This window comes from Vicia villosa, unplaced genomic scaffold, assembly GCF_029867415.1.
Source record: "Vicia villosa cultivar HV-30 ecotype Madison, WI unplaced genomic scaffold, Vvil1.0 ctg.001052F_1_1, whole genome shotgun sequence".
Lineage (NCBI taxonomy): Eukaryota > Viridiplantae > Streptophyta > Magnoliopsida > Fabales > Fabaceae > Vicia > Vicia villosa.
The window spans coordinates 578,490-604,594 of record NW_026705460.1 but is presented as its reverse complement, the minus strand read 5'-3'; the positions used below and the strand labels follow the sequence as shown (position 1 = coordinate 604,594).

Sequence of the window (26,105 nt, the reverse complement as noted above, 5' to 3'; positions counted from 1 at the left end):
TTAAAATTAATTAAAATAATTAAATCGAATAGTCGAAATAATGGAATAAATAATCCTAAACCCCTAATTATAACCCTAATCCTAATTTAATTATATTTATTCTAATTAAATAAATAAATTAGTTCATTTAAGATATAATTGATTAAACCTAATATAAATATTGTGTACGTTAGATCAGGATTGTAGGAGATCCTGTAGCTAAGAAGCGATGGTGTATCGTAGGCATATACTTGCGTGAAGAGCTGGATCTGGAAGTAGAAATCTTGTTAAAAATAAATGGACTGGCTGGGATTCGAACCCACGCCTTGCACGACCATACGTCTCCCTTTTGCCAATTAGTCTGCGCATGTTAGTTGTTCAATACATACCTAATAAGTTTCATATAAAAAAACAAAAGAATAAATGGAAGGTCAAAAGTAAATAGCGCGTGGGGCCCGCTGCTGGGACATTGAGCCAATCCTGTGAAGAGTGAGGAGCGCTGAATCATTGACTGTCCAATGAGATGATCTGTCTTGGACACGTCAACGGTCAAGATATTAAAATGCCCTAGCCCCACCGACGACGGCGGAAACAACCATCTCTTCCGGCGAGTCAGTGCTGCGAGCTCCTCCATCCTTGCCATCTGGAAAACGAGAGGGTACCTATCCACCTAATTCGGACCTTGCGAATTCAATGGCACGGTCCTTTTTACTTGAAAATGCCTGCATAATGCAATACGAAGAGGTCGAAGTTGTGGCTTCATCAATGGCAAGTGAAGGTTCCTGTACCGAAACTTACGATTTATACGTCAAACTCGCTCTAATGGCATGTATTAAGAGTTACAAATGCACATAAATCATCCATGATGCGTGAGTTAAAAGATTCATAAAAATAAATAAAGAAAGGAAACCGATAATGTTAGGGGTGGTTCTGGACGTTTTGTTGGCCTGGTTTAACGTCGTAGATATACTCCTGGGGACTTGAGGAGGAGAATGCAGTGGCTGGGAACCTTTGAAGTTGGCTGGGAAGGATTTGCGATCATGCCTTCATTCTTGAAAAATTTTGCAACCTTAACCCTAATTCTCTCCCCTGCTTTCGTCCTCCCCTCCTAATGAATGTTTTAGAATATATATATCATCATATTAGGGTTCAATCTAGGCAAATAATCAACCAACTATTAACATGAAAATTGAAAAAAAGATTTTGTATAAAATCTTTCTAACAATAATCTATTTCATGCACATTCTCCATTCATTCTTGGCCCTTGGATCATATTTAGATTTGTTTTGAATTAATAGAAAAGGAATGATCATTATATAGTTATTTTAAGATTTTATTTAATTTTTATTTGAATTTAAATGAATAAAATAAAATAAAAATAAAATAATATCACAAGAACAATTATATTGGACCAATGGACCTCTCTTGGGCTTTTATTTGATCAAGACCAACGCCATATACTTTCATCCATTTATTTTATATTTTTACTTAATTTATTTGCCTTTTAATTGACTAAAATTCAAATAAATATAATTAAAAACTATAAAAATGTGGGGATGTATTTGGAGGTTCTTAGGGCTCTTATAAGCAATTTTGGATCAACAAAACCTAAGCCCATTTGGGAAATTTGCAAGATTGGATAATATTTCTTTCATGGACTTCTTGAAATTCAACCAACTTGCGCAAATCATAACTTCCTCAATTTTAATCATATAAATGCATTCTAGGACTTTTTAGAAAGCTTAAAGAGTCCTCTAAATGACACTTTTGGTTTCATCTCAATTGAAGCTTCCATGCTCAAGTTATGAGCTTTGACCCAAAAGGTGTTTTTGTTGACCTTTTCGGAGGACCTGTAATGTTTTTGTCCATATCTCCCAAATGGTGCATTTCTTGATCTTGGGCCCAACAGCAAAGTTGTAGAGGATGAAATTTCTTTGAGAATAGGCTTTGGTTGGAGAATTTCTGACAAACCATGCGAGTTATGACCGGTCAAAGTTGAGTTGACTTTTTTTAGTTAAAAACCCTGATTTGAACCTTTGATTAGGAGAGAGTGACTTGAGTTTAACAATTGAGCCTTGAACCCTTGAAGATGAAATAAGACGGGCAAATTTTGGGGTATGAAACTTAGAAAACGAATGGGACCAGTGGAAGGCTTTAAAAGTGGGTGCAACTTTCTATTCAAGCTTTGCACCTTTCTTGAAATTTTTTGTATGAAACCCTAGCCTCCTCCCATTCTTTTTTCGTCCCCTAACACTATGTGCCTGTTGTCTATTTATAGAGGAATGAAATAAGGTTAATATATGTTGAGGGAATCAAATAAAAATCAAGTGTTTTAACGGTGAAAAATTTGTTTGAAATTAGATTGGAAAGTTGTTATTTTTGTATCAATCTCTTGCCAATCCACTTTGCACGAAATTTTCAGCTAATATGGATAATTTGGATGATTGAATTTGATTACAAAAATCAAATCTTTGATTTAAAATTAATTCTTCACATTTATAATGATTTATTCATATTTAAATGAATTAAAAATTCAAATAAATAATATAAATATTATAAAAATAAAATAATTAATTAAATGGTAAATATAAGGCCCATGGACATGTTTTGAAATCCAAAAGTTAGGCCCAAAGGTTCAATAATTCAAAATTCTTCATTTTGTATTTTGTGCATTTTCTCAAAATCGCCCAACTTGTGCAAGCCATAACTCATTCAATTTTCATCATATGAACATGTTCTTGTACTTTTTGGAAAGCCCAAGATGTCCTTTACAAGCCACTTTGGAACATATTTCTCATTTGAATATTTTATCTTGATGATATGGCTCCTGGCAAAAAACAGCTTTTTGCGAGCTTCTAGAAGGACCTGTAATGTATTGGCTCGTATCTCTTATGCGGGAGCACTTCTTGACCTTGAGCCCAACATCAAAGTTGTAGAGAATGAAATTTTCTTGAGAATAGGCTTTGGTTGAGGGATTTCTGATAAAGCATGAGAGAGATATGCTCAGTCAAAGTTGAGTTGACTTTCTTCTAGAAACCCTAATTTAGAAACTTGGACTTTTGATGATTTTAGAGCTTTTCTTGATGAATCATGATCAATCCTTGATCAAATGATGAGTGATACTTCATAATGAGGATGTTGACAAAAAATCAGAAGTTTTGACTGTGATTTGACCATAGTTTGACTTTTAGGTCAACTAGTCGATTATTGATCGTATAGGCCATTGAGTGAGCAATCTTTTGAATCAGAGCCTGAAAATTGACATGAGAAATCTATGAGGCATGTCAGAGTCCATGAAGTCCATTTGAAATATCAGAAGTTGATTATACTTGGAGAGAACCAAAACCCTAGTTGAAGGCTTGTTGCTTAGGAGATAGGTAAGTGAGCCTAATTCTGATATAGCCTTGAGCAATTGAAGATCATGTGAATCAAAATCCATTGAAATATGATGGGCAAATTTTGGGGTATGACACCACCACTGCCCATATGAAGAAATTCTTGCTCGAGCGCGGTCTCCGACCACGGTCGGACTTCGCTAAAGCCGTCAGAATCGAAACACCGGCCACTATGGACGAGTTTTTCCTCAAAGCTCAGGCATACATACAATATGAGGAAAAAGAGGCCACTCACGCAGTATGCAATTCTAGACAAGAAGAAACCAGCAAGAATGGTCGACAAGACGATTCCCGTCAGGGAACGGACAAGAAGAAAGACGACAAGGGCCGGGATCCCAAGGACTACAAAGCCCCAGCCGGGAAATTCCGAGAATACACCCCGCTCAACGCCTCAAGGGAACGCATCTTGAACGAGTGCGCAAATGCCGAATTCCAGACGGGCAAGGTCCGCTTCCCTAAAACCATGCCCGCGCGACCAAACGTGGATAAATCGAAACACTGCCGGTTCCACAAAGGCCACGGGCACAACACCGAGGATTGCATCCACTTAAAGGATGCCATAGAAATATTAATCAGGGAGGGACATTTGAAACAATATCCGAAGAAGCAGGAAGCCGCGAGAGAAGCTAAACCAGTAACCAAGAAAAAACCAGCGGAGGATACACCTGCCATACAAGTAGCCATGAGCATCACCAGGCCGAAAGAGTTTTACCTCCCTGATTGGGCAGCATCGGTGACCACCACCTCCCCTTACAGCGCGGGGGAAATGTTCCCCTCTGCCATGGTCATATCGGGTGGAGGATTCAGCAAGCTCACTGTGGGATCCGTAAAGCGCAAATTTGACGAGCTGATCTCAGCCAGCGCAAACAAGGCCGCCACGCTCGACCACACCAAGGGCAGCCCAGCCTCCATCTCCTTTTACAAAGAAGAATTGCCCGGTGGAGCACCCAACGCCAACATCCCCCTCCTCGTTAGGGCTAGGATGGCCAATTTTGACGTACGATGGATATTGATCGATCAGGGAAGTTCAGTAGACATCATGTACTCCCAACTGTTCAGAATGCTGCAACTGAACGACAATCACCTCACTCCCTACGTAGGATCCGACCTACAAGGCTTCAACGGCACGGTATCTAAGCCATGGGGGCTCGTCGAGCTCATAGTTACCATCGGATCGGCAGAAACCGCGAGGGCTGTTAAGATCTAATTCCTGGTCATCAACTGGCCCTTAATATACCAGTGTATTCTCGGACGCCCGACGCTAGCCGAGTTAATCGTCGTTCCTTCGACCGTGCACCTAAAGCTTAAATATTATATGACTAAGGGACAGGTAGCAACACTCAACGACGACATCAAAGCAGCTAGGAGGTGCTTCGAAGCCTCCGCCAAAGGCCTGAGCACGATAAAGACACCGGCCCAAGAGAAAACAGCGACCAGCGCAATCTCAGAAACCAATAAATCTATGCCCCACATCGACACTGTCGACCTCGACAGTCGCTTTCTGGGAGAATCCAAGCAGAACATCAACTCGGGCGCATCGGAGGGGATTCTCCGGCCAATTCCTGACGGAGCCTTCGAACTCGTGGCCCTCGGAGAAGATCCGACCAGGGGAGTCAAGATCGGAGCAGATTTGCCGGACCTGGCCAAAAGACAACTCAAAGCTTGCCTCCGAGAAAACACCGACCTATTTGCTTGGAGCGCTGCAGAGATGCCAGGGCTCGACCCAGAGGTGGCTTGCCATCACCTAACCATCGACCCTGCCTGCAAGGCCGTCGCTCAGAGAAGAAGAAAACAGTCACCTGAAAAAACGGTTGCGGCCGAACTAGCTGTAAAAGACCTCCTAGAGGCCAAATTTATTTCTGAGGCCAAATACACTACTTGGCTCTCTAATGTTGTACTTGTTAAAAAATCAAATGGAAAATGGCGCATGTGCACTGACTACACCGATCTTAATAGGGCTTGCCCAAAAGATGCTTACCTTCTTCCTAACATAGATAAAGTAGTTGATAATTCCGCCGGTTTTAAATTACTTTCATTTATGGACGCCTACTCCGGGTACAATCAAATACCCATGGCTAAAACTGACAAGAAATACACGGCCTTCATGACCGAATCGGGCAACTACTATTACAACGTAATGCCCTTCGGTCTGAAGAACGCCGGTGCAACATACCAGCGCATGATGAATAAGGTTTTCCAAGCAGAGATAGGCGACATGCTCGAAGTCTATATGGACGATAAGATCGTAAAATCCCAAGAAGAAACCGATCATGCCGCCCATCTCAAAAGGGTTTTTGAACAAGCCCGAAAGTGCAAATTGAGGTTTAACCCCGAGAAATGTACGTTCGGCGTTCGGGCAAGAAAATTCCTCGGCTTCTATCTAACGGAAAGAGGAATCAAAGCCAACCCGGATAAATGCAGGGCTTTTTCGGACCTACCCACCCCGAACTCGAAAAAATCAATCCAAACATTAAACGGCATGCTCACGTCACTATCCAGGTTTGTGGCCAAATCCTCCCAACATGCCCTTCCCTTATTCAAACTCTTACGTAAAGAGACCGCTTTCGAATGGACGGAAGAGTGTGAACGCGCCCACCGGTCTTATTAAGGCCTGAGGTCGGCGAAACCCTATAACTTTATCTCGCAGTAGCCACCAAGGCCGTCGGCGCGGCCTTGATACGAGAAACCCCGGAAGGCCAGAAACTCATTTACTTCACGAGCAAAGCACTTCAAGGCCTCGAGGTCAGATACCAATGGATCGAAAAGGTCGAGCTCGCGTTAATAATCGCAGCACGGAGACTCAGGCACTATTTCCTAGCTCACACCATAATCGTGCGAACCGAGCAACCTGTGAAACAATTGCTTGCACGGCCCGATATGGCCGGACGGATGCTCCTCTGGTTGTTAGAGCTCGCAGAGTTCGACGTTAAATACGAAGGAAGAAAAGCCCTTAAGGCACAGGTCTTAGCAGATTTCGAGGCCGAAATGGTTTTCCCCGAAACAACGAACTGCAACGCCCGAAGATGGATCATATACGTGGACGGAGCCTCCAGCACAACTAGCAGCGGAGCAGGGATCATTCTGGGAAATGAAGAAGGAACCCTCATAAAAGTATCCCTCTCACTCTCGTTCCCAACATCCAACAACCAAGCCGAATATGAGGCCCTGCTCGCCGGATTGCGCCTCACAAACGATCTAGAAGCCGAGGACATCGAGGTATTCACCGATTCTCAACTGGTCGCGTCCCATATCTCCGGCGAATACCAGGTCAAAAGCGAAGCCCTCGCCGAATACCTGGCACTCGTACAAGAAAGACTAACCCGATTTAGGAGCGCCAAAGTAAAACACATACCAAGGGAACACAACTCCCGAGCAGACGTCCTATCAAAGCTAGCTAGCACGAGGAAGAAAGGGGGCAACAAATCCGTAATCCAGGAAATATTTCCAAAACCCAGCACCAAATCTCCATCCGCGTTAACACTCGTAAACACGATCGGAGACGCGTCCTGCTGGATGACCCCCGTATATAATTACCTAACTAGCGACCTCCTGCCCGCCGACCCAAAAGAGGCCTCTGTAATCCGAAGGAGAGCCTGCTCATACGTCTTGATCGAAAATCGCCTCTACCGGCGAGGATTTTCCATACCCCTCCTTAAGTGCATAGACGAGGACACGGCTCCCCACATACTCTGAGAGATACACGAAGGAATCAATGCCCAACACTTAGAAGGGATCCCTCGCTCGGAAAGCCCTCCGAGCCGGATATTATTGGCCCACGATACAAAATGACGCCAAGGAATACGTAAAGAAGTGCGACAAATGCCAACGTTTCGCGGACATGCACCTTGCACCCCCAACGAGCTTAATTCCTTATCATCTCCCTGGTGTAGCAACCTGCCTAAAATTTATAGCTTAGAGAGTCGCCACCTATTCTGAAGGGCGAATAGGAAACCCTACGCAGTTTAGAGATCGGGGTAAGATACTATATTCAGGTCGAGGGAAGGTGTTAGGCACCCTCAACCCTTTCCTAAAGGCTAACATTGCAAAGATAAGGGTTATGGAAAAACATAAAGAAAGGTAACAAACAGTTAATAGGGTTGAAAACATGATTGAGATTTTAGGGAGGGGGACTCGCCTTGTTGCCAAGTGCCTACGTATCTCCTTATGGAGAATCAGAGTCTACGTAGTTCGGGGGACGGGTTGTACGCCCTTGAGGTTTGAAATTTGATTTGAAGGTTTGAAAGCTTTTGAATAGCCTATCGTAGTTTGAATGAGGATAAAAATCCGTAATTTGAAATTGGGGTTTGAAAGATGTTTGGAAAGTGTTTTGAAGTTTTAGTTTTGGATTTGGGCGTACAACCCTGATTTGGCACAATTAACCGCAATGATCAATGGGTTTGATCACCATAGTCAAAAGATTAGGGGTTTTGTACCATTACCAATTCAAATCGATTGATTCGATTATCACTAATAATGAATTATTGTGTTTTATTATTTTTTGTGAATTTTATTTTGTATTGTTATCCCTCATAACCGATTAACACGATTACAAATAATAACAAATTGGAATTTAGAAAACAGGAAAGTTAATCATCACAACTAATAAAATAGTTGCAACCATTTAACTAAATAGAAACCATTTGTATTTTAATTAAATAAACATTTTAATTAAAATTATTATTGCCCATAGCGATTAATCGATTTAATCGGCACGAACAATAAATTGCATTTTTAATATAAATATCATGTACTAATTTATTTATAAAAATAAATATTATTACACAAATAAATATATTAAAAGAGATTTAATCAAAATAAATATTTAATTAAAATTGGTATAGTTTAATAGAATTAAGATTCCATGTGGGTATTAATGTGGTACATGGTATAGGGACTGAACCTCTGGGTGTGTTGGATCCAGCTAGTGGATGAATCAAGGGCCAGATTGAGAGGGCGCATGGTGAGTCTCGTGGACATGCGCGCATTGGATCAAGAAAGACTCTTCAGTTAAAAAATAATGTTGGAGGAGGGATTCGAACCCACGTCCCCACCCTCACATACGCTCCTCTTCACCACCCAACCAAACACGCTCATCTGTTTGTAACACGCGCCCACATTATCAAGTAAAAACATCCACTCTGAATGGAACAACGCGCGCCGAATTTTGAAAGACCCAATGGCGTGTTGCCACGTTATCGTCTTCCCCACCCAGCCTTGAAATTCTCTGCAAATTTAGCTACGATTTTGCTGCAAAACACTTCGTAGCAAAATGCCTATGAAAATAGCGAATAGCCCCTGCTTACAAATAAATATTTCGCACCCCACCAGAAACACTCGTCTCAACCATGCGAACGCGTCCCTGCCCTCAATTTGACCTAATTTTGCCTAGAACGTAAACCCCTAATTCTAACCCTAAAAACCTTGTTCGGTCATTAATGGCAACAAGTAATCAGATCACGCAAGCTTCAATTTAATCACCCAGAAACAATCACAAGCATCATATAAGTCACAACACATCAACAATTTATCACATGGATGCTTCAAATATGCCAATCGAGCCAAAATTTAGAACGACTTACCTCGGTTTATAGGAGAATATTCTGGGGTTGTTGTTGCAGCGTAATGATCCCCACACGTTCAGAATGATCCAAGGAAGCTATAGCAATGCTTGAATCCCCTTAAAACCCCTCCAATCTTTGAAACCGAATTCCACTTTTGGAGGTCTTTTCTTGTTCTTGCTCGCGCCTCTTTTCTCCAGAAATTCGTCCCCTAGTCTGTTGCCCTCTCTTCTCTACTTATAGGTGAAGTAATTAGGTTAGAAATAAAGGCCCAAAGATTATTGAATCAAATCTTGCAAGTTTGAGGAAATATGATTTTATTCTTGATTCATAAGTTACCATATTTGGCAAATATTATATCAATCCTCTCCATTTGTTTTATGCACGAAAATTAGATATATTTTGGTCATAAATGTTGATTGAAATCACACAAAATACATCTTTTACCAAATTATTTGATTTTCCATTTGATTTAATCATTTAAAAGTGAAATAAAAATCCTAAAAAATCAAATAATATGTTTAATTTCGTGGCATTTCATTTTGGGCATGCTAGTGACTTGTGGATCAAGTTTGTATCATAAAACCATAGGCCCATTTGCAGATTTTCTCAATTTGAACCTTCTTTTTTTATATTTGATCCTCCAAAATCACCCAACTTTGATCAATCATATCTCACTCAATTTTTGAGCTATGAAGGAGTTCTAAGACTTTTTGGAAACCTCAAGAGGTCCTCTACAAGCCACTTTGGAATATATTTTTCACTTGGAGCTTTTATCTTGATCATATCCTCTTTGGGAAAAAACTGCTTTTGGAGGATGCCTGAAAATGACCTGTAATCTTTTGCGTTGTATCTCTCAAATGAATCATTTCTAGCCTTGGCTTGTGAGAGACAAAGTTGTAGGGAACACAATTTCCTTCAAAATAGGCTTTGAGTGGGGCATTTTTGATGTTCCATGTGAAAGTTATGCCCAGTCAAAGTTGGGTTGACTTTCTCCTAAGAAACCCTAATTTGAACCTTTTTTGCATTTGTTCATCTCTGAGTTTCTATTAATGGAATCATGATCAATCTTTGATCAAATGATGGTTATGCTTCATATACTTGATGTTGACCAAAATTGGGAGGCTCTGACTATGCTCTGATTATGATTGACTTTTAGGTCAAACCAGTTGACTATGGACCATCTGGACTTTTGAGTAAGTGATCCTTGGAACTGAACCTTGAACTTTGCATCATTGTAAATGGAAATATGAAAGGCAAATTTTGGGGTATGACACCTGGCCATTCGCGTGGTGGGGCATGGATCTCCTCGGCCCGTTTGTTACCGGGAGCAATCAAAACAAGTACCTAATAGTCGCGGTCGACTATTTTACTAAATGGATCGAAGCCGAACCATTAGCCAAAATAACATCCCTGAACGTGCTCCGCTTCTACAAAAGAAACATCCTCGCTCGGTTCGGGGTGCCCTTGGCTATCATTACTGACAACGGAACCCAGTTCACCGACGGGCGTTTTCAAGAGTTCGTCACAAGATTAGGGACCAAACAACATTTTGCGTCAGTCGAGCACCCCCAAACTAACGGGCAAGCGGAGGCTGCCAACAGGGTAATTTTGAGGGGCCTCAAAAGAAGACTGGACGAGATAAAAAGGGGATGGGTGGAAGAGCTGCACAGCGTCCTGTGGGCCTATCGCACCACCCCGCACCCCACTACCGGGGAGACCCCCTTCCGACTGACGTACGGAACGGAGGCCGTGATCCCCGTCGAGATACATGTGCCCTCGAGACGCATCGAAGAGCCGCTCGAGACAGAGGGAAACATCGAGACAATCAGGGAAGAGCTCGACCTAGTCGAGGAAATCCGCACCGGGGCCGCTCTACGTGAAGCTTCACTCAAGCAAAAAATCGCCCTAAGACATGACGCGAAGGTCATTAAACGGGAATTTAAAGTAGACAGCCTAGTGCTCAAAAGAAACCACAAAGATTCCCGAGAAGGCAAACTGGCCGCGAATTGGGAAGGCCCCTATCATGTCCGAGCAAGGACAGAAAACGGGGCATACTACCTAGAGAATTTGCAAGGAGAAGAACTCGCTCGACCTTGGAACGCTGAAAAACTTAAACAATATTACAGTTAAAAACACAGGTGCGTCCCGGTACGCCCCGAGCACCTATAAATGTAACAAAACGACAGAAGCCTGCTCTCTTAATCGAACAGACTCCTTGTCCTTCGGGGAACCCGAATGCCGAGCATCCCTGTCGTAATCATGTACCACAAAGGCAGAACGCCCCGCTCGCGAGGGGACCGTTCACGCCATGAGCCCCGGAGCTCAACACAACGAAATCCGAGACTCACCAAACGCCAGGCACATGTCCCCAGCAATCGACTACAGTTCCACACACTGGGCGATCAATACATTATAAGTCGAGAAAACCTTCCTAAAATGCAAAATAAACACACAAAAGCCAGCAACGGTATTTTATTCATCATTCATAAAAATTACAAAACAAACATCAATTGGAAAGAAAATGCTTCACTCCTCCCGATTGGCAAATTCCTCCGAGTGAATATACTGATACCAATCTTCATCCCACTCGGTCTCGGAACCATTCGCGTCAACCACAACTCTCACACCAGTCGCCCGAGCACGAGCGTCTGAACTCAAAGAACCATGAGAATGAGAAGCAGAGCCGGCCGAAGCTCTCTTCTTCACCTTCACCTTTTTCACTCCACGTGAACACGAGGTTGAAGATACCTTCTTCCCGTCAGCTCCACCCATCCCTGCGAGAAATGAAGAAAGAGAGGTCCATAAGACCTCCTTTTATAAAGGAAGAAGGGGAACAAAAACATCGGGAAACAAACAAAGCCTTTAATGAGTAAAGACGTTGGGAACCGATAACACACCTCCCAAAAAACGCATAACGCATGCGAACAAGTTCCAAAGAAAGCGTTAAAAACTAAGTACGTTTAAATAAAGACGGGCAAAAGGCCCGAAAATGTGCCCAACTACGGCCATCTAGGCCGAGCTGGTAAATGTGCATACAAAATCAAAATGGGGGGCATACCCCCGAGAAAACAACATTACAAAATACAGGCGCGCAGGCCCGACACTTAGACACATAAACTAAGAAACTTTCAAGCACCTTCTTCAACAAGGACCTCCTCGGCCTCCTGCATCACGGGCTCCTCCCTGAAGACCGGAGAAACAATCTGGTCGCCCTCCACGCGATGATAAGGCCCGGTACCCTCGGTCACCAACTCCACCCCAGGATTCTTCAATTTGAGCTGAGCCACAGTAGAGTTATAGGTGTCCTCGGCAGCCGCCACACAGTCGCTCCCCAAGACCCTGATATATTGCATCAGATCCTCCCGGGTTAAGAGAGCCCTCTCCTCTTCCAAATCATCCTCAAAAGGAGCTTGAGAACGGAGAAGAGAGGCCTCCCTCACCGAAGAGGACAGCATCGATCCAAACAGAGTCCAGGAGAGCAAGGTGTATTGACCTTGTACATCAGCCAAGGAATCCTCCTTCTCGCTCAGCCGAGCCTTCACGGCCGCCAACTCTTTATAAATAAAATTTTGAGCCTTTATCCTTTGTTTCTTAAACCGTGAACCAAGCCACGTTACAACCCTTGAAATTCCTAACTGAAGCATGGTTAGTTCGAAAGCATGCTGTCACCAAAAGGTATCCTGACTCCTTAAGGTTTACCAAAAATGCTGAGTTGATATCTCCTTTTACAAACATCACGTTTTATAAACATCACGCTTTTTACATCTTCTATTTTAATGCTTTCAAAAAAAATCAAGACAGACATATGCATTGCATCTCATGAATTCATTATTAAACATATTCTGCTACATAATTTCAAATGTTAGCAATAGAAAGAATTTGCACAGGGTACAACTAATGACTGAAAGTTATCCCGACAGACAAGATTACTCCGAGAAGCAATGTCTCCTACGTATACAAGGGGCATGGCACGCTTTGCCCAATCAATCTGGGGCAATCAAGTCAAGATTCGAAGAATCTCTCAAATGCCAAACAGTCAAAGGCATACATCCCAAGTGGATTTCAAACTATTTCCCGATCAATCTGGGGCAATCAAGTCAAGATTATGAGAATCTCTCAAGGCTGCCAAAACAATCAGGGGCATGCATCCAAGTAGATCTGAAGCTACTTCCCAATCAACATGGGACATTGTCCTGGGCCTATGATTACTAAGGGCATGTCGCCCATAGTGCACACCTCTTAAAGTCCTCGCGAGGCGAATCTTTCCAAAGTTCTTACTAGCAGGGGCAAATCTATGCAAGTCCAGTTTGACATCTTGATCAATACTCAGTGGTGTGTCCTAATCAAATCCAGGAATGATAGTTACTATAATACTAGGGGCACGTTCCAGACATCCAAGCCGTCCCACAAAGCCGGTTTCATAGGATCATATCCCCACAGAGTAATCATTAAGAAGATACATTCAAATGTTCTCGCCCCAACAGAGACTTAATTCCTCAACGGAGTTTACATCTGCGACACTTTTCTCTTCTCCAAACAGGTTTATTCATATCTCTTTACCCCCCAGTCAGGGTACGTCAAGATTAATCATTCAAATCGCTTTCATCCCCAAGCAAAAAATCATAAATCTCCAGCTGAGCATCTTCAAGACAAGATTAGACATCAGATTCACAATGACTTAGAGATTTATTTTCTCAATCAAGACAACATAAATCATATTCACATATCATATGTCATAAACATATTCATACATCACATACATTACCTCATAATAAATTCATACATAACACGCAAGTTTCTCATTTATTTTGAGAGACTCGTCGCATAATACATGCATCATGACATTGCATAAAGACTAACTTTACCTTTTTCAGGATACAAGTACAAGTAGGTGAACAAAATCTCCAATTGTCAAAGATCTAATTCAGTTACTATGAGCGGTACTGACACGGTCAATTCTCTAAGATCTAATTCTATCATCATGAACGGTGTAGACACGATCATCTTCCAAGATCTAATTCAGTTACTACGAACGGTACTGACACGGTCAATTCTCTAAGATCTAATTCTATCATCACAAACGGTGTAGACACGATCATCTTCCAAGATCTAATTCAGTTACTACGAATGGTACTGACACGGTCAACTCTCAGAGATCTAATTCTATCATCACGAACGGTGTAGACACTATCATCTTTCCGAGATCTAATTCAGTTACTACGAACGGTACTGACACGGTCAACCTTCCAAGAGCTGAGTCCATCATCACAAACGGTGTGGACACGATCATCTCTCCAAGTCTAATTCAGTTATTACGAACGGTACTGACACGACAAAAAGATCTAATTCAGTTACTACGAACGGTACTGACACGATCGACCTTCAAAGATCTAATTCTATCATCACGAACGGTGTGGAACGATCATCTCTCCAAGTCTAATTCAGTTATTACGAACGGTACTGACACGACAAAAAGATCTAATTTAGTTACTACGAACGGTGCTGACACGATCGACCTTCAAAGATCTAATTCTATTATCACGAACGGTGTAGACACGATCAACTTTTCCAAAGTCTAATTCAGTTACTACGAACAGTGCTGACACGATTACTCTCCAACAAACACTTCTCAATACAAAGGATTCAGTCTAACGTACGACTCATCCTAAGATGCAACCTGACGTACGCTGTATTCTAACAACTATCAACACAGTGGATTCAGTCTAACACACGACTCATCCTCCAGCCTAACGCAGGGCCTTCCAGACATCTACGAATGCAAATTGGATTCAGTCTAACGCACGACTCATCCTTCAGCCTAACGCACGGCTTTCCAGACATCTACGGATGCAAATTGGATTCCGTCTAACGCACGAATCATCCTTCAGCCTAACGCACAGCTTTCCAGACATCTACTGATGCAAATTGGACCCAGTCTAACGTACGACGTATTCTGACTCTCAAGTCTATCAAGCCGGATGGCATCTTTAATCCCATCTCCAATAAACCTTCTCTCAAGGCCTGGATGCCATCTTTAAGCCCATCTCCGACAAAAGTCCCTACTTCAGCTAGGGCAAATTCCTAGGTATTCTTGTGTTCAATCCTCTTCTACCTTCAGATTCCGACAAGCGCATATGCCAGTTTACATCTTCAGATATAAGAAAATTGAACAGGGGCAGCTGTCATACCCCAAAATTTGCCCATCTCATTCCTCTTGTTCAAACTCAGATCAAGGTACAATAGCTCAGAGACATCCCTCCTAAACAATGGTTCAAGAAACTAAGGCTTTTTGTTGTTCTAAGAAAAATCAATGGATCAAAAGCTCCAAGGCATCCCATATGGTCTATGATACTCCACACTACCCCCATGACAAATTTCAGGTCTCAATTCAAAAGATTGATCACTCAATTGCCCAGAAAATCAACAGTCGACTAAGTTGACATAAAAGTCAACTATGGTCAAAGTACAGTCAAAACTCCTGATTTTTTGTCAACATCCTTATATTGAAGTATCATTCACCATTTGATCAAGAATTGATCATGGTTCATCAAGGAAAGATCAGAAATCAACAATTCCAAAAGTTTCTGAATTAGGGTTTTCATAGGAAAAAGTCAACTGAGCTTTGACCAGCCATAACTTTCACATGGAAGATCAGAAATTTTCCATCCAAAGCTCAATTTGAAGGAAATTGAATTCTCTACAAATTTGTCTCTCACATGCCAAGTCTAAAAATGCTTCATTTGATAGATATGGATCAAAACATTATAGGTCCTTTTTGAAAGTCAACCAAAAGCAGTTTTTTGTCAAAGCCAATATCATCAAGATAAAATCCTCAAATGGAAAAAAGCTTCTAAAGTAGCTTGTTGAAGACATCTTGAGGTTTCCAAAAAGTCCTAGAACTCCTCCATATCTTAAAAATTGAGGGAGATATGCCTTGTCGAAGTTGGACAATTTTGAGAAGAAAGACGTGAAATAAAATGCTCCAAAATGAATTTTTTTTGCAAGGGGACCCAATATTTCTTGGCCCAATTTTCATCCTAATCATATCCAAGGCCACAAATTCAGTTGCCACAAAATTTTAAGATTTATTTGATTTTATATGGAGTTTTCATTCATTTAAAATTAATATAATTCAAATAAATATCAAAGATTTGTTTTGAATTTATTTTTCAAATCAATTCCAATCATCAAAACATCACACAATAGTTTCAGATTCGTGTAAGGAAGATTTGGAAGGAGAAAGATTGAAATTGGCCAAGTTTTAGAAAGTTTCAATTTTTATTCAAACCAAATTGCAATCATCCAAGTTATAGAGATTTGATTTATTTTCTAAACCTAAATTTGATCTCCTATATATGAAGAGCGCATTCAGATGCAAGGGGAATTGGATTGGCAGCTGCATAAACCCTCCAAAATCACCAAAAAAAACCGTAAAAAGGAGAGGGCGGTGGATTAAATTCTAGGGCGATTCGGGCATAACAAAGTGTTACAATCAATTCCTTGGAGCTTTCTGGATGTAGCTGCACCATCATCGCCAATCAGAACGTGAAAACACCCTCCTCTGAGACTCACGGTTTGCCCAATCTTTCTCAGTTTCGAATACATTCATTCACGAATCATAAATGAATTTTGGTTATATCTTTGCGTTTAGATTGATGTTTACATGCTTTCTGCACATTTAATTGCATTTTGATTGTTGTTTGAAGATTCCACCATAGCTAGGTTTTTAGAGCTTCAAATTGGGTGTTCTTGATATAAGCGAAATTGCTTAAAACTAAAGCCCCAGTTGTGTTCAGAAGGTGATTTCTGATTGAACTATGGTGTTGTTCGACATTTATCATGTTTGTATTACGAGTTTGTAATTTGCAGGGCCATGGCTAGGAATGATTTTGTAGCAAAACTGGGTCTGTTTCGTAACAAAAATTCACAGTCTCCATGAAGAAGACGAGGCCAAGGCGCGAATTCTGGTTTTAATTTTTTTGGAATTATTTTTGTTTTAAAATATCTTGATTGCACGCCAAACGAATGTCACCACGGATAAATAGCTGGGTTGGTGAAAGCGCCTTTGTTATATGCGTGAGGGCCTGGGTTCGATCCCTACCCTCAACACGTTATTTTAGATAATTTGCATGTGTAGAACTAATTGCAGATCCGGTACTCCCATTACACGCGCGACCACCATGGGGCTCCATATACTGGCCGTAGGATCACTTTCTGGGCTGATCAAACGCATGTGAACCTGTGGCCTCACCATGGATCCTCACAGACCTTACCACACAGGATCCAGCTAAGTGTTTTCTTTAAATTTTTTATTTTAATTATATAAACTCCTTTTATTTCCTATTTTTATTTTATGCTGATTTTGTTATAATTTCTAATTTTTATGTTTTGACTTACTCTAAAGAATAGTTTTTTTTTCATTAAATCATTACTTTGATAATATTTATTTAATTTATTTATTTTAATTGATTATAATAATTTTTGTTTTGATTAAATGAATTAATCTAATTGTTCAATAATCTAATTAATTATTAAGGTTTTTTTTAATTAATTAAAATATACATTAGGGTTAGACAATTTAATCGAAATTTTATTTTCCCCAATTTAATTAATTGGGTTGAAAACCAACAATTAATTTGTTTTTATTCTATTAATTATGGCTAACTTGTGCCCTAATCAGGGTTTGTGAAGATCACACCTACACTAAAAATACTTTCCCTTGTGCATTTTTTCCAAGGTTAGCAACAGGGTTTCCTCCGACTATGCGCCTTGCCTATTACGAAGCTAAGTCCCGATTTAATCTTTATTTAAATATTTGTTATTTTATTTTAGGGCTTGCCTTTAAATATAATGAACTCCGCCTACACTCACTTCTTTTTCTGTTTGCCTTCGCTTTGCCAATTTTTCAGGGTTAACCCCGAGGCTATCTCCGACTACGAACCATATCAGATCAAATCAAAAGCTAAGTCCTATTTCATATTTATTTTAAATATTCATTCTATTTTATTTTGTTTCTTTCATAAAATTAGGGTTAGCCTTAATTGTCGTTGAATTAGCCATACACTCACTACTTTCTGTTTATTTCTCCCTTTTCCAATTTTCAGGGTTTGCCAACCGCCAAAGCTCGATAGTCGGTAACCCTAAAACCTATCTGATTTACTTTCTTTAAATTATTATTTATGTCAAACCTCTTGCACTGATGGTCCGCTGGTTTCTTTTTCCCCTTCCCCATAGTATTTTTGTAACTGCTTTGAGGCTGTATTGTTTGGGCTTGAAGGCACTTAATATCGTTTATATTATTGCGTGGTTAGTAATTTAGGGAGTGGTAACCCTGAATTGAATTAGAATCGCTTAATTAGAAGATAAATTATTCTGAATTAATCACATGATTATTACACCCACGCACCTTTTATGGTACCCCTCTTGTCGCCTGTTGCCTGTTGCCTTGTGTTTTTGCAGAATAGCCTTGTCCCTCGAATACGAGGATACCTCAGCAATATTGCCCTCGGTTCATTCTAAGATCATAGGTCCCTAATGATGCTGCCTTCGATTCGCTAAATATGATCTCGTCCCTCGAAGTTGCCTACGAAGTGTTGAGGTATCCTTTGGTTGCCTAACGAAGATGGCTATTCTGATCCTTCCCTTAGACTACCTGCCTACTCTATGGCTAGGGACAGTCTTTGGCGAACGATAACTCGATGACCCGTTAACATCCAAACGAAAGACTTCCTGTCTTCTTATGGCGTGGATAGACCCTTTCACCCTGAAAGGCTAAAGAACATTTTTCATCTAACTAGGTAATTGCTCCTAATTGCCTTGCTCTAAAAATCTTTTTCTACTCTATTTTCAAAACACTTTCAAGGCTACGCTCATTTACGAGCTAAAGTCCTTGTTTCTTCTTCTACATTTCTTTCAAAAGAGCAAAGCAATTAAGAGCCCATGGATAACCATGGATGCAAAGGGTGCCTTACACCTTCCCTATGCATAATTACCCCCCGAACTCAGTTTTTTATTTAAAAGGTTTTTCCTGTTCTTTTAGCCTTTCTGATATTTGGATAAAATAAAAGTCGGTGGCGACTCTTGCTATCCGCACATTTCGATAAAGTCAGTTCACCGTATTACAAACTCAAATGCCCAGATGAAGGCAATTGAGTTAGGATGAAGCTGGCCGGGGGCTACCTCCAAATGGTTGAGAACGCCGATCTGGAACTCAGTAAAAAGGGCTCGAAATCCCATCTCCCGGAATACGACCTCATACATCGGAAGCAAGTCAGGAGTGTACACGTCGCAGATGCGATCCCCTTCGGCCGGGATAAGTACCGACCATCCGTCCCCTACCTCCGTAAAAACATTCGAGTCGTCGTCCACAAAGAAACTCTCGACGTCCAGCGCCTCATGGTGAACCCAAGCCAATCGGGGCACCTCCTGCCGGGCTGGAGGAGTTGAAGACGACGAACCTAATACCGTCGAACAAATCTCATCGGCCATATTCACCTGAAACAAAGGGGAGAACAGTGAATTCGACAATTCAATCAAATCCACCCTTCCACCATCGTTCAGAGTGAAAGGGAACACCGACTGCCCAGAGACCAAACAAACCGCGTCCTTGCCCCCTCCAAAATTACAGATTCCCAGTATATAAAGCTCAGGCTCGAGGACAGGGAAAAAACGCAGGTCAAAACAACTCACGGCCCTAGAGAAAACACTAAAATCACAATCAACGATGGACTAGTACTCTCAGAAATTATCAGCAAAACAGAAAACTGATCTTTCATTGAGGATTCAACCGTGAAATAGTCGTGAATAACGGAGAAACCACCTATCTCCACCAATCACCACCATTCTTCACCATACGTCTTCATCTAAATCATCCTAAAAATCTACCCTAACCACATGCAAACGATTCTAAACAACAATCAAAGCATGAAACGCTGAAAACAGAAGTCAAAAATAAACTTACAAGTACGATTCTGACGAAGAAGTTGAAGAATTGGAAGAAAACACCACAACAAATGCTCACGGTCGACGGAAGAGGGAGAAGAACGAAGCAACAGAATTTGAAAAGTTTGGGGAAATTGACGGATACTTGTATTTATAGGCTACCAAAGGCGTCACGCGCGCCGCACGTGAAGCACTGTGTAGAAGCGTGATCATCATTAACCCTAAATGCCTAGGTACTAGGGTAGCCATCATTTCGCATTAAATGCGACACTCCCCCTTACCAACTCTTCTGAAACGTCACGCTTCTGGGCCAACCCATCCTTCGGCCCAAGACAATTTAGACCGTGCGTGCCAAGGTTCGCCCGATCGCTCCGGGCATATTAGCAAGGCTACCGACCACGAGGGACCCTCGTGCCCAGTAAACAATCAGTTCACGCGTCACCTAAGTATCCGCCCAGAAGGAGGAGTCCTACTCGCACACAAACATCTTATAAATAAGCCCTCTCCCCACAGAGGGCAAGGTAATTTTTTCTTACCCCAAAACTCTCTCACTTTGTTGTACCTTGTGGAACATATACTTACTTTGGCATCAGAGTGCCTTGCATGTACAACATCTTTTTCCCCCATCAACCGTTCGGGACTTCAAGACTTCGCTGTTGCTGGCCATCTGATCTGCTCGGTAAGATCTACCCACGAAGGTTTTAGCTTGGAACAGAAAACCGCAGAAAAATCTGCAGATAATGTTTTTCATGTAGAATTTTAGCTAAAATCCCCAAGTAACTCCGCAGAAAATTCGAGTATTTCTAGTAGTGTTATGTAGCTTATTGTTACATGTTTAACTTCAATAACTTTCAAATTTGTATGAAATGTATTCACAGATTTTAATAATAAATATATCACAATCCTTTATAAAATATTGAGCCAAATATACAATAGAATTTTTAAATGAATTTTTTTAAAAAGTTTGTCTCAAATTCATGGGACTCAATTTACAAATGAATAAACTAGAAAAATAAAAAAGGAACATAATAAATTAGAATTAAAAATAATTAATAATTTTTATAAATTAATATTTATAATAATTTGAGGAGTTGTAAATTCAATAGGGTTTTGACGACAAAAAGTAGCAATTATCTAAGTAAAAAAACTAAAAATTATTACTAATTACTTATAAGAACTAGTAGAAGACCCGTGCGTCCGCACGGGTAATTCAAATCTTAAGATTAATAATGTATTACAAACGCATAAAAAGAAGTTTAAAAACTCGAATGAGAAATGTTATATTAAGATTCATAAAACAGAATATAGTAGATAACATGTGCGTCCGCACGGGTTTAAATTTTGTTAAGTCAAAGTTAAGAAATGTATATAATGAAAGGAGAAGTAAGCAGGAACCGTAGTAATTGTGTATCAGAGTACTAATCACAAACACATAGTCATGAATTTAATAGTGCAAGATAATATGTAATTGTAATGAGATAAGTAAAAGATAGTAATATATAAAAAAATATAATGTTCCGTGTGAAAGTTTATATCATGTTTCTCTTAATTTTTTCAACTTATACTTCTCTTAATTATTTCATCTATTGACAATAAAATATTAAATTAAATAAAATACTAAATAAATTATCTTACAGTTGGGTGCAATTATTGTCCATTTGAGCACCCGTAAAATTGAGTTCAAATTTTCTCCTAACAAACATAGAATAGATAGAGGGAAGTCTTGAAACTGAAAGAACAATAATGAAGTTCTCATTCACTTTAAAATCCATTCATCACACTTAATTTAATGTAGGTATGCTTCTTAAAAGTATAATTGAAAATTGAAAACTTAATGAGAGTAAACCGTTCGATTTTTATTAAAAATGTCCCATGAAAATAGTGAGTTTATCCTAATTATAAATATTTATAATATTTTGTTAATTAAAATAAAAAAGATATTGTGGTGATAATGTCCCGTGAAAATTTCTTAGATGAATAGTTTTCAATTTTAATTAGTATATAAGACTTGGTTGTTGGTGATATATAATTGTTATTATAATTGTTATTAAAAATAATATGTTATAAAAAATGTATTGGGGTGATAATGACCTGTAAAAGTAGTGAGAAATTTCACAGGAGTTAATAAAATTTACAAATATCACTCTCATTGTTATTTATAAATAAAGATTTATCTCTCAAATAAAAACATAATTATCCATTAAAATAAAATAGGTATTACGTTGGTAGTAACCCGTAAAATTAAAATTGTAGAATACTTCATTGCACTATATTTTATAGCTGTAATAGAAATCTTACACTATAAAATATAAATCATGAAAAAAGGCTAGACAGGCTGAAAGCTAGAGAGACTCTCTTTTGATTTTAAAATTTGTAATTAATTACCATCACTCAACTATGACATTACAAAAGTTATAAAATTTGTAACTAAATTATCTTCACTCAATTATTATATTAAAAAAATTAACTATTGTATCTCATTTGTTTATTAAAAAAGAAATAACTTAAAATGCAAAGAAAGCCTAAATTTTTACTAAAATTAGTTTAATTAAAAACAAAATATTTAGTGATATTCAAATCTATAATATTATTACAACTTGTTTAAAATTGAAATCAGTCCTATTATGAGATAATATTTTGTCCATATTTTCTCCAACTCATTCATGCTATTGTTTATACTTTCTCCAACTCATTCCCATGCAATACTTGTCATCAAAATATTTAACAAAAATGAGAAATCTAGTAATAAATTTCTAAAGTTAAACAAAACTGTGAATTGTAAAAATAATAACAATTCTTTTAATGATTTTGACAAAAAAAAATACAATTCAATTATTGATCAATTAATATAATAAAGGATCAATATTAATGATAAAATTCAAAAATTAAACAAAAACAATCAGTAGTAACAATAATTTCAATTCTATTAATGATTTTGTTAACAAAAGAACAATTTTATTAATAATAAATTAATATTGAATAAATGATCAGTATTTCATTTGACTTTCAACATTAAAACTCATAATAAATTATATTAAATCATCCACTAACATACATAAATAAGAGTAATGGTTCATCAGAAAAATAATTTATCAACTAAATACCATCCATATAGACATTCATCACATTCACCGAACACAGGTCCAACACATCAATCAAGACAGCATAACAGAAAATTAAATGATAAAGAGGTTTATGCAACCATAGTTTCTAGATCTAGGGTTTTCAAAGAATAAACACAAAACTAAGAAGAACAAAAGAAAGACATAATAAAATTCTGAATAATTCTCTCCCTCTTTCATAAAACAAGAGTGGCTTAAATACCACTTAAGAGTTCAGTTGGATTACACTTAATGGGCTCGGCCCACATACAAAATAAGAAAAGGAAAATACTAATAATAATTAATTTATTTTGAAATGTAATCTTTCATCCATAAGGGTTGTCTTATATTTCTTTTCGGCTTGCTAACACTACTGCCTGGCCTAAGAATAACCTTGTCCTCAAGGTTATGAGTTGCTGAATGATTGGACTGAATAAATGAAGAGGCCCATTTTGTGGTAGAATCCTTGTGTGAGAGAGACGTTGGAGAGACAAAAGAAGGCGTGGGAAAGTCTTCCTTAGCATGTGATGGCCAGCTGGCATTGGGCAGTGTGCACCGAAAATTGGGAAAGTGTGTGGGGTTATCTGATGGTGAAGAAAGGGGCACAGAGATGAGATTCGTATCCAACGGTGGAGGATATGTTAACGTCTCTTTCTGCATGTGACTTGGGGAACCCGCGAAGTGTTGAGAAGTCACATCGTGAACAGAAATCTTAGTTGGCCCTTGTTTGATAAGTAAGTCATGTGAACTAGATGTCTCTTGAAGTCTCTCTCTGTGTACTTTTTCCTTCGTTGCTTTCTCTCCTCCTCCCACAGTAGCCTTCAGAATACTCTCCATTTTTTTTGAAACATGTTGATTAAAACCGTCACTTTCTCTTTTTGAACTCAAAATACTCTCCTTACCTGAGACATCTTCCTGTTGCGTCTCTGTCATACCCCAATTTTTGACCTAAGATACCACCTCATATCATTTGCATATGCATCATTTGCATCTCTAACAAATTGCATAGCTTGTGTTTGTTACTTGTGACTCAGCAGGATTTAATCAAGAAATCACTCATCAGTACAAGCAACAATCAATTAGGGTTTTGTTCTCCCTTCATCTCAAAAGAACTATCTTCATCAACAATCAACATTTGGTCCTCAGAGATTCATTTTAACAAGCTCAACAGCTTTGAATCGACTGAATTAGGGTTTTGACTGAAGACAGCATACTCCTGACTTTTGCTCAGGATTTGATTTAATGACTTGGGACATGACCTCAAGACCCCAAGTTCATCATTTTGACCTAATCCATTGGCTCAATACATCTCCTACACCAAGATTGATCAGACAAATCCTCAGATCAGGGTTTTGAACTATCAGGGACTGAAATCAGGGATCACATTTGGGAAACCCTAAAAATCCCCAGGGAGTCAATCAAAGGTTTCAATCATCCTCAAATAATCCCTATGACAATATACAATGGAAATTACATCTCAATTCAAGATCCACAGTCATCAATTTCATCAGGTCGACAATTAGGGTTTTTGACCTAATTCACTGAACAACTGACTTTTTAATCAGGACATGGTGTCACAACTCAAACTATGGTTCAATATCCTCTAATGCTTCAATATGATCCATTCATACCATTCATATGGTGAGGATAGCCTGTTTCATTTGAAATCTCCAGAAACGCGATTCGTCTGAAAAAGTCAACTGTACAGAATCACCATTGACTTTTGGGGAATTTTGGTCAACCATGACTTTTGAAGTTTTAAATCATCAATATATGATAGGAGAAGTCATTTGATCAAGAAAAATCAAGGAAATCAATCAAGAATCAAAAAGTCAAAAGTTTGACTTTCATACTTAGAAAATTTTTCTAAGTGTTTTTCATGGTTTTTTCCAAACTTTGGGAGGGAATTTCTCAAAATTTCACCTACAAACTGAAAAAAACTTCCAACATGAAAGTTGTAGATTTTGATCCAATAAACAACTTTGACACATATAATTTTTTTCCATAAGATCAACCATTTAAGAGATATGGAGCTTCAAAGTTGGTACTTTTTGAAAACTTCACTTAAAACTTCATTTTTCTCAAAGTTCATGGATCTTTTTCACCCATTTCCTTAAAGAGTTTGAAGAAACTTTCAACTAGGGTTTTGAAGTGTGTAATATGAGCTTTCCAAAATGTCAAAGAGCATGAAAAAATATGGAGTGTAGCCATGGTTTTGAATTTTGACATTAGTGAACTTTTCACTTGAAATTTCAAGTCATTTTGCCAAAGTTATGAACCATTTTGCCAAATGATCCAAGTAATGATGCATAGATGCAATAATTGGTAGATATTTGCTGATTTGAGATCAGAATGGAAGAGGATAAGAAGCTTGAGAAATGACCATGGTTAAGTCACTTTTAACCATTTGCATTTAATGTGAAAGATTCCATTTTATCTCTTAAGCCAAATCATCACTTCTTTGATCAACTTGCAAAGCTCTTCATTCAGAATCCTTGGCCTATAAATAGAGGTTCAAATCACTCTTCAAATCACACCAAAACCTCATAAACATAGGTTTTTTCTTCCTTTCTTAGAATGCAAGTTTCATGGTTTTCAAAAGAGGTAAAATTCTCAACCTCTAAACCTTTGAAGTTCTAAGCAAAGTGATGCTTCTAACACTTCCCAAATACCATATGGAAGTTGTTTGAACCTTTGAAACCTTCCAAAAACACCTCAAACTCAGAATCATCATCTCACCTCCATATATGCATATAAAGAACCTTATCATGCCAAAATCCACACAAGCTCATTTCTGTCCAAACTAATGCTTCTAACACATCCTATATACCATATGTGAGCTATCCCAATCATCATCCCTGACCTGTAACTCCAAAATCACTAAGCTTGATCCTCACTTGAACCATACTGCAGATCGAGTACCATGGATTGATCAAGAGGTTTTCAAATTGTTCCAGACATCCAAACATGTTCCATAAGGTCCACTGAAGGTGTTCAGATCAAGAAACAACATCTGGAATCCCTCATTTGCAGAATTCGATTTCCAGTTTTGCCATTTTTAAGGTAAGCTCTCTTGAACTTCAAACTCATACATACATGCATCGTAAACTAAATATTGATATACCATC

The 26,105-nt window shown here is 39.1% G+C and overlaps 1 protein-coding gene across 1 annotated transcript; it reads left to right on the top strand.

Moving 5' to 3' along the window:
* Positions 1-3,465: 3,465 nt before the first annotated feature.
* LOC131632930 (uncharacterized) lies at positions 3,466-4,581 on the top strand. The gene has a single exon (XM_058903645.1). The coding sequence runs from the start codon at positions 3,466-3,468 to the stop codon at positions 4,579-4,581; it is 1,116 nt and encodes a 371-aa protein (XP_058759628.1).
* The last annotated feature ends 21,524 nt before the right edge of the window (positions 4,582-26,105 follow it).

Excerpts from the sequence above, each read along its gene's own strand:
- LOC131632930 (XM_058903645.1), top strand. The coding sequence starts at position 3,466 with ATGAAGAAATTCTTGCTCGAGCGCGGTCTCCGACCACGGTCGGACTTC.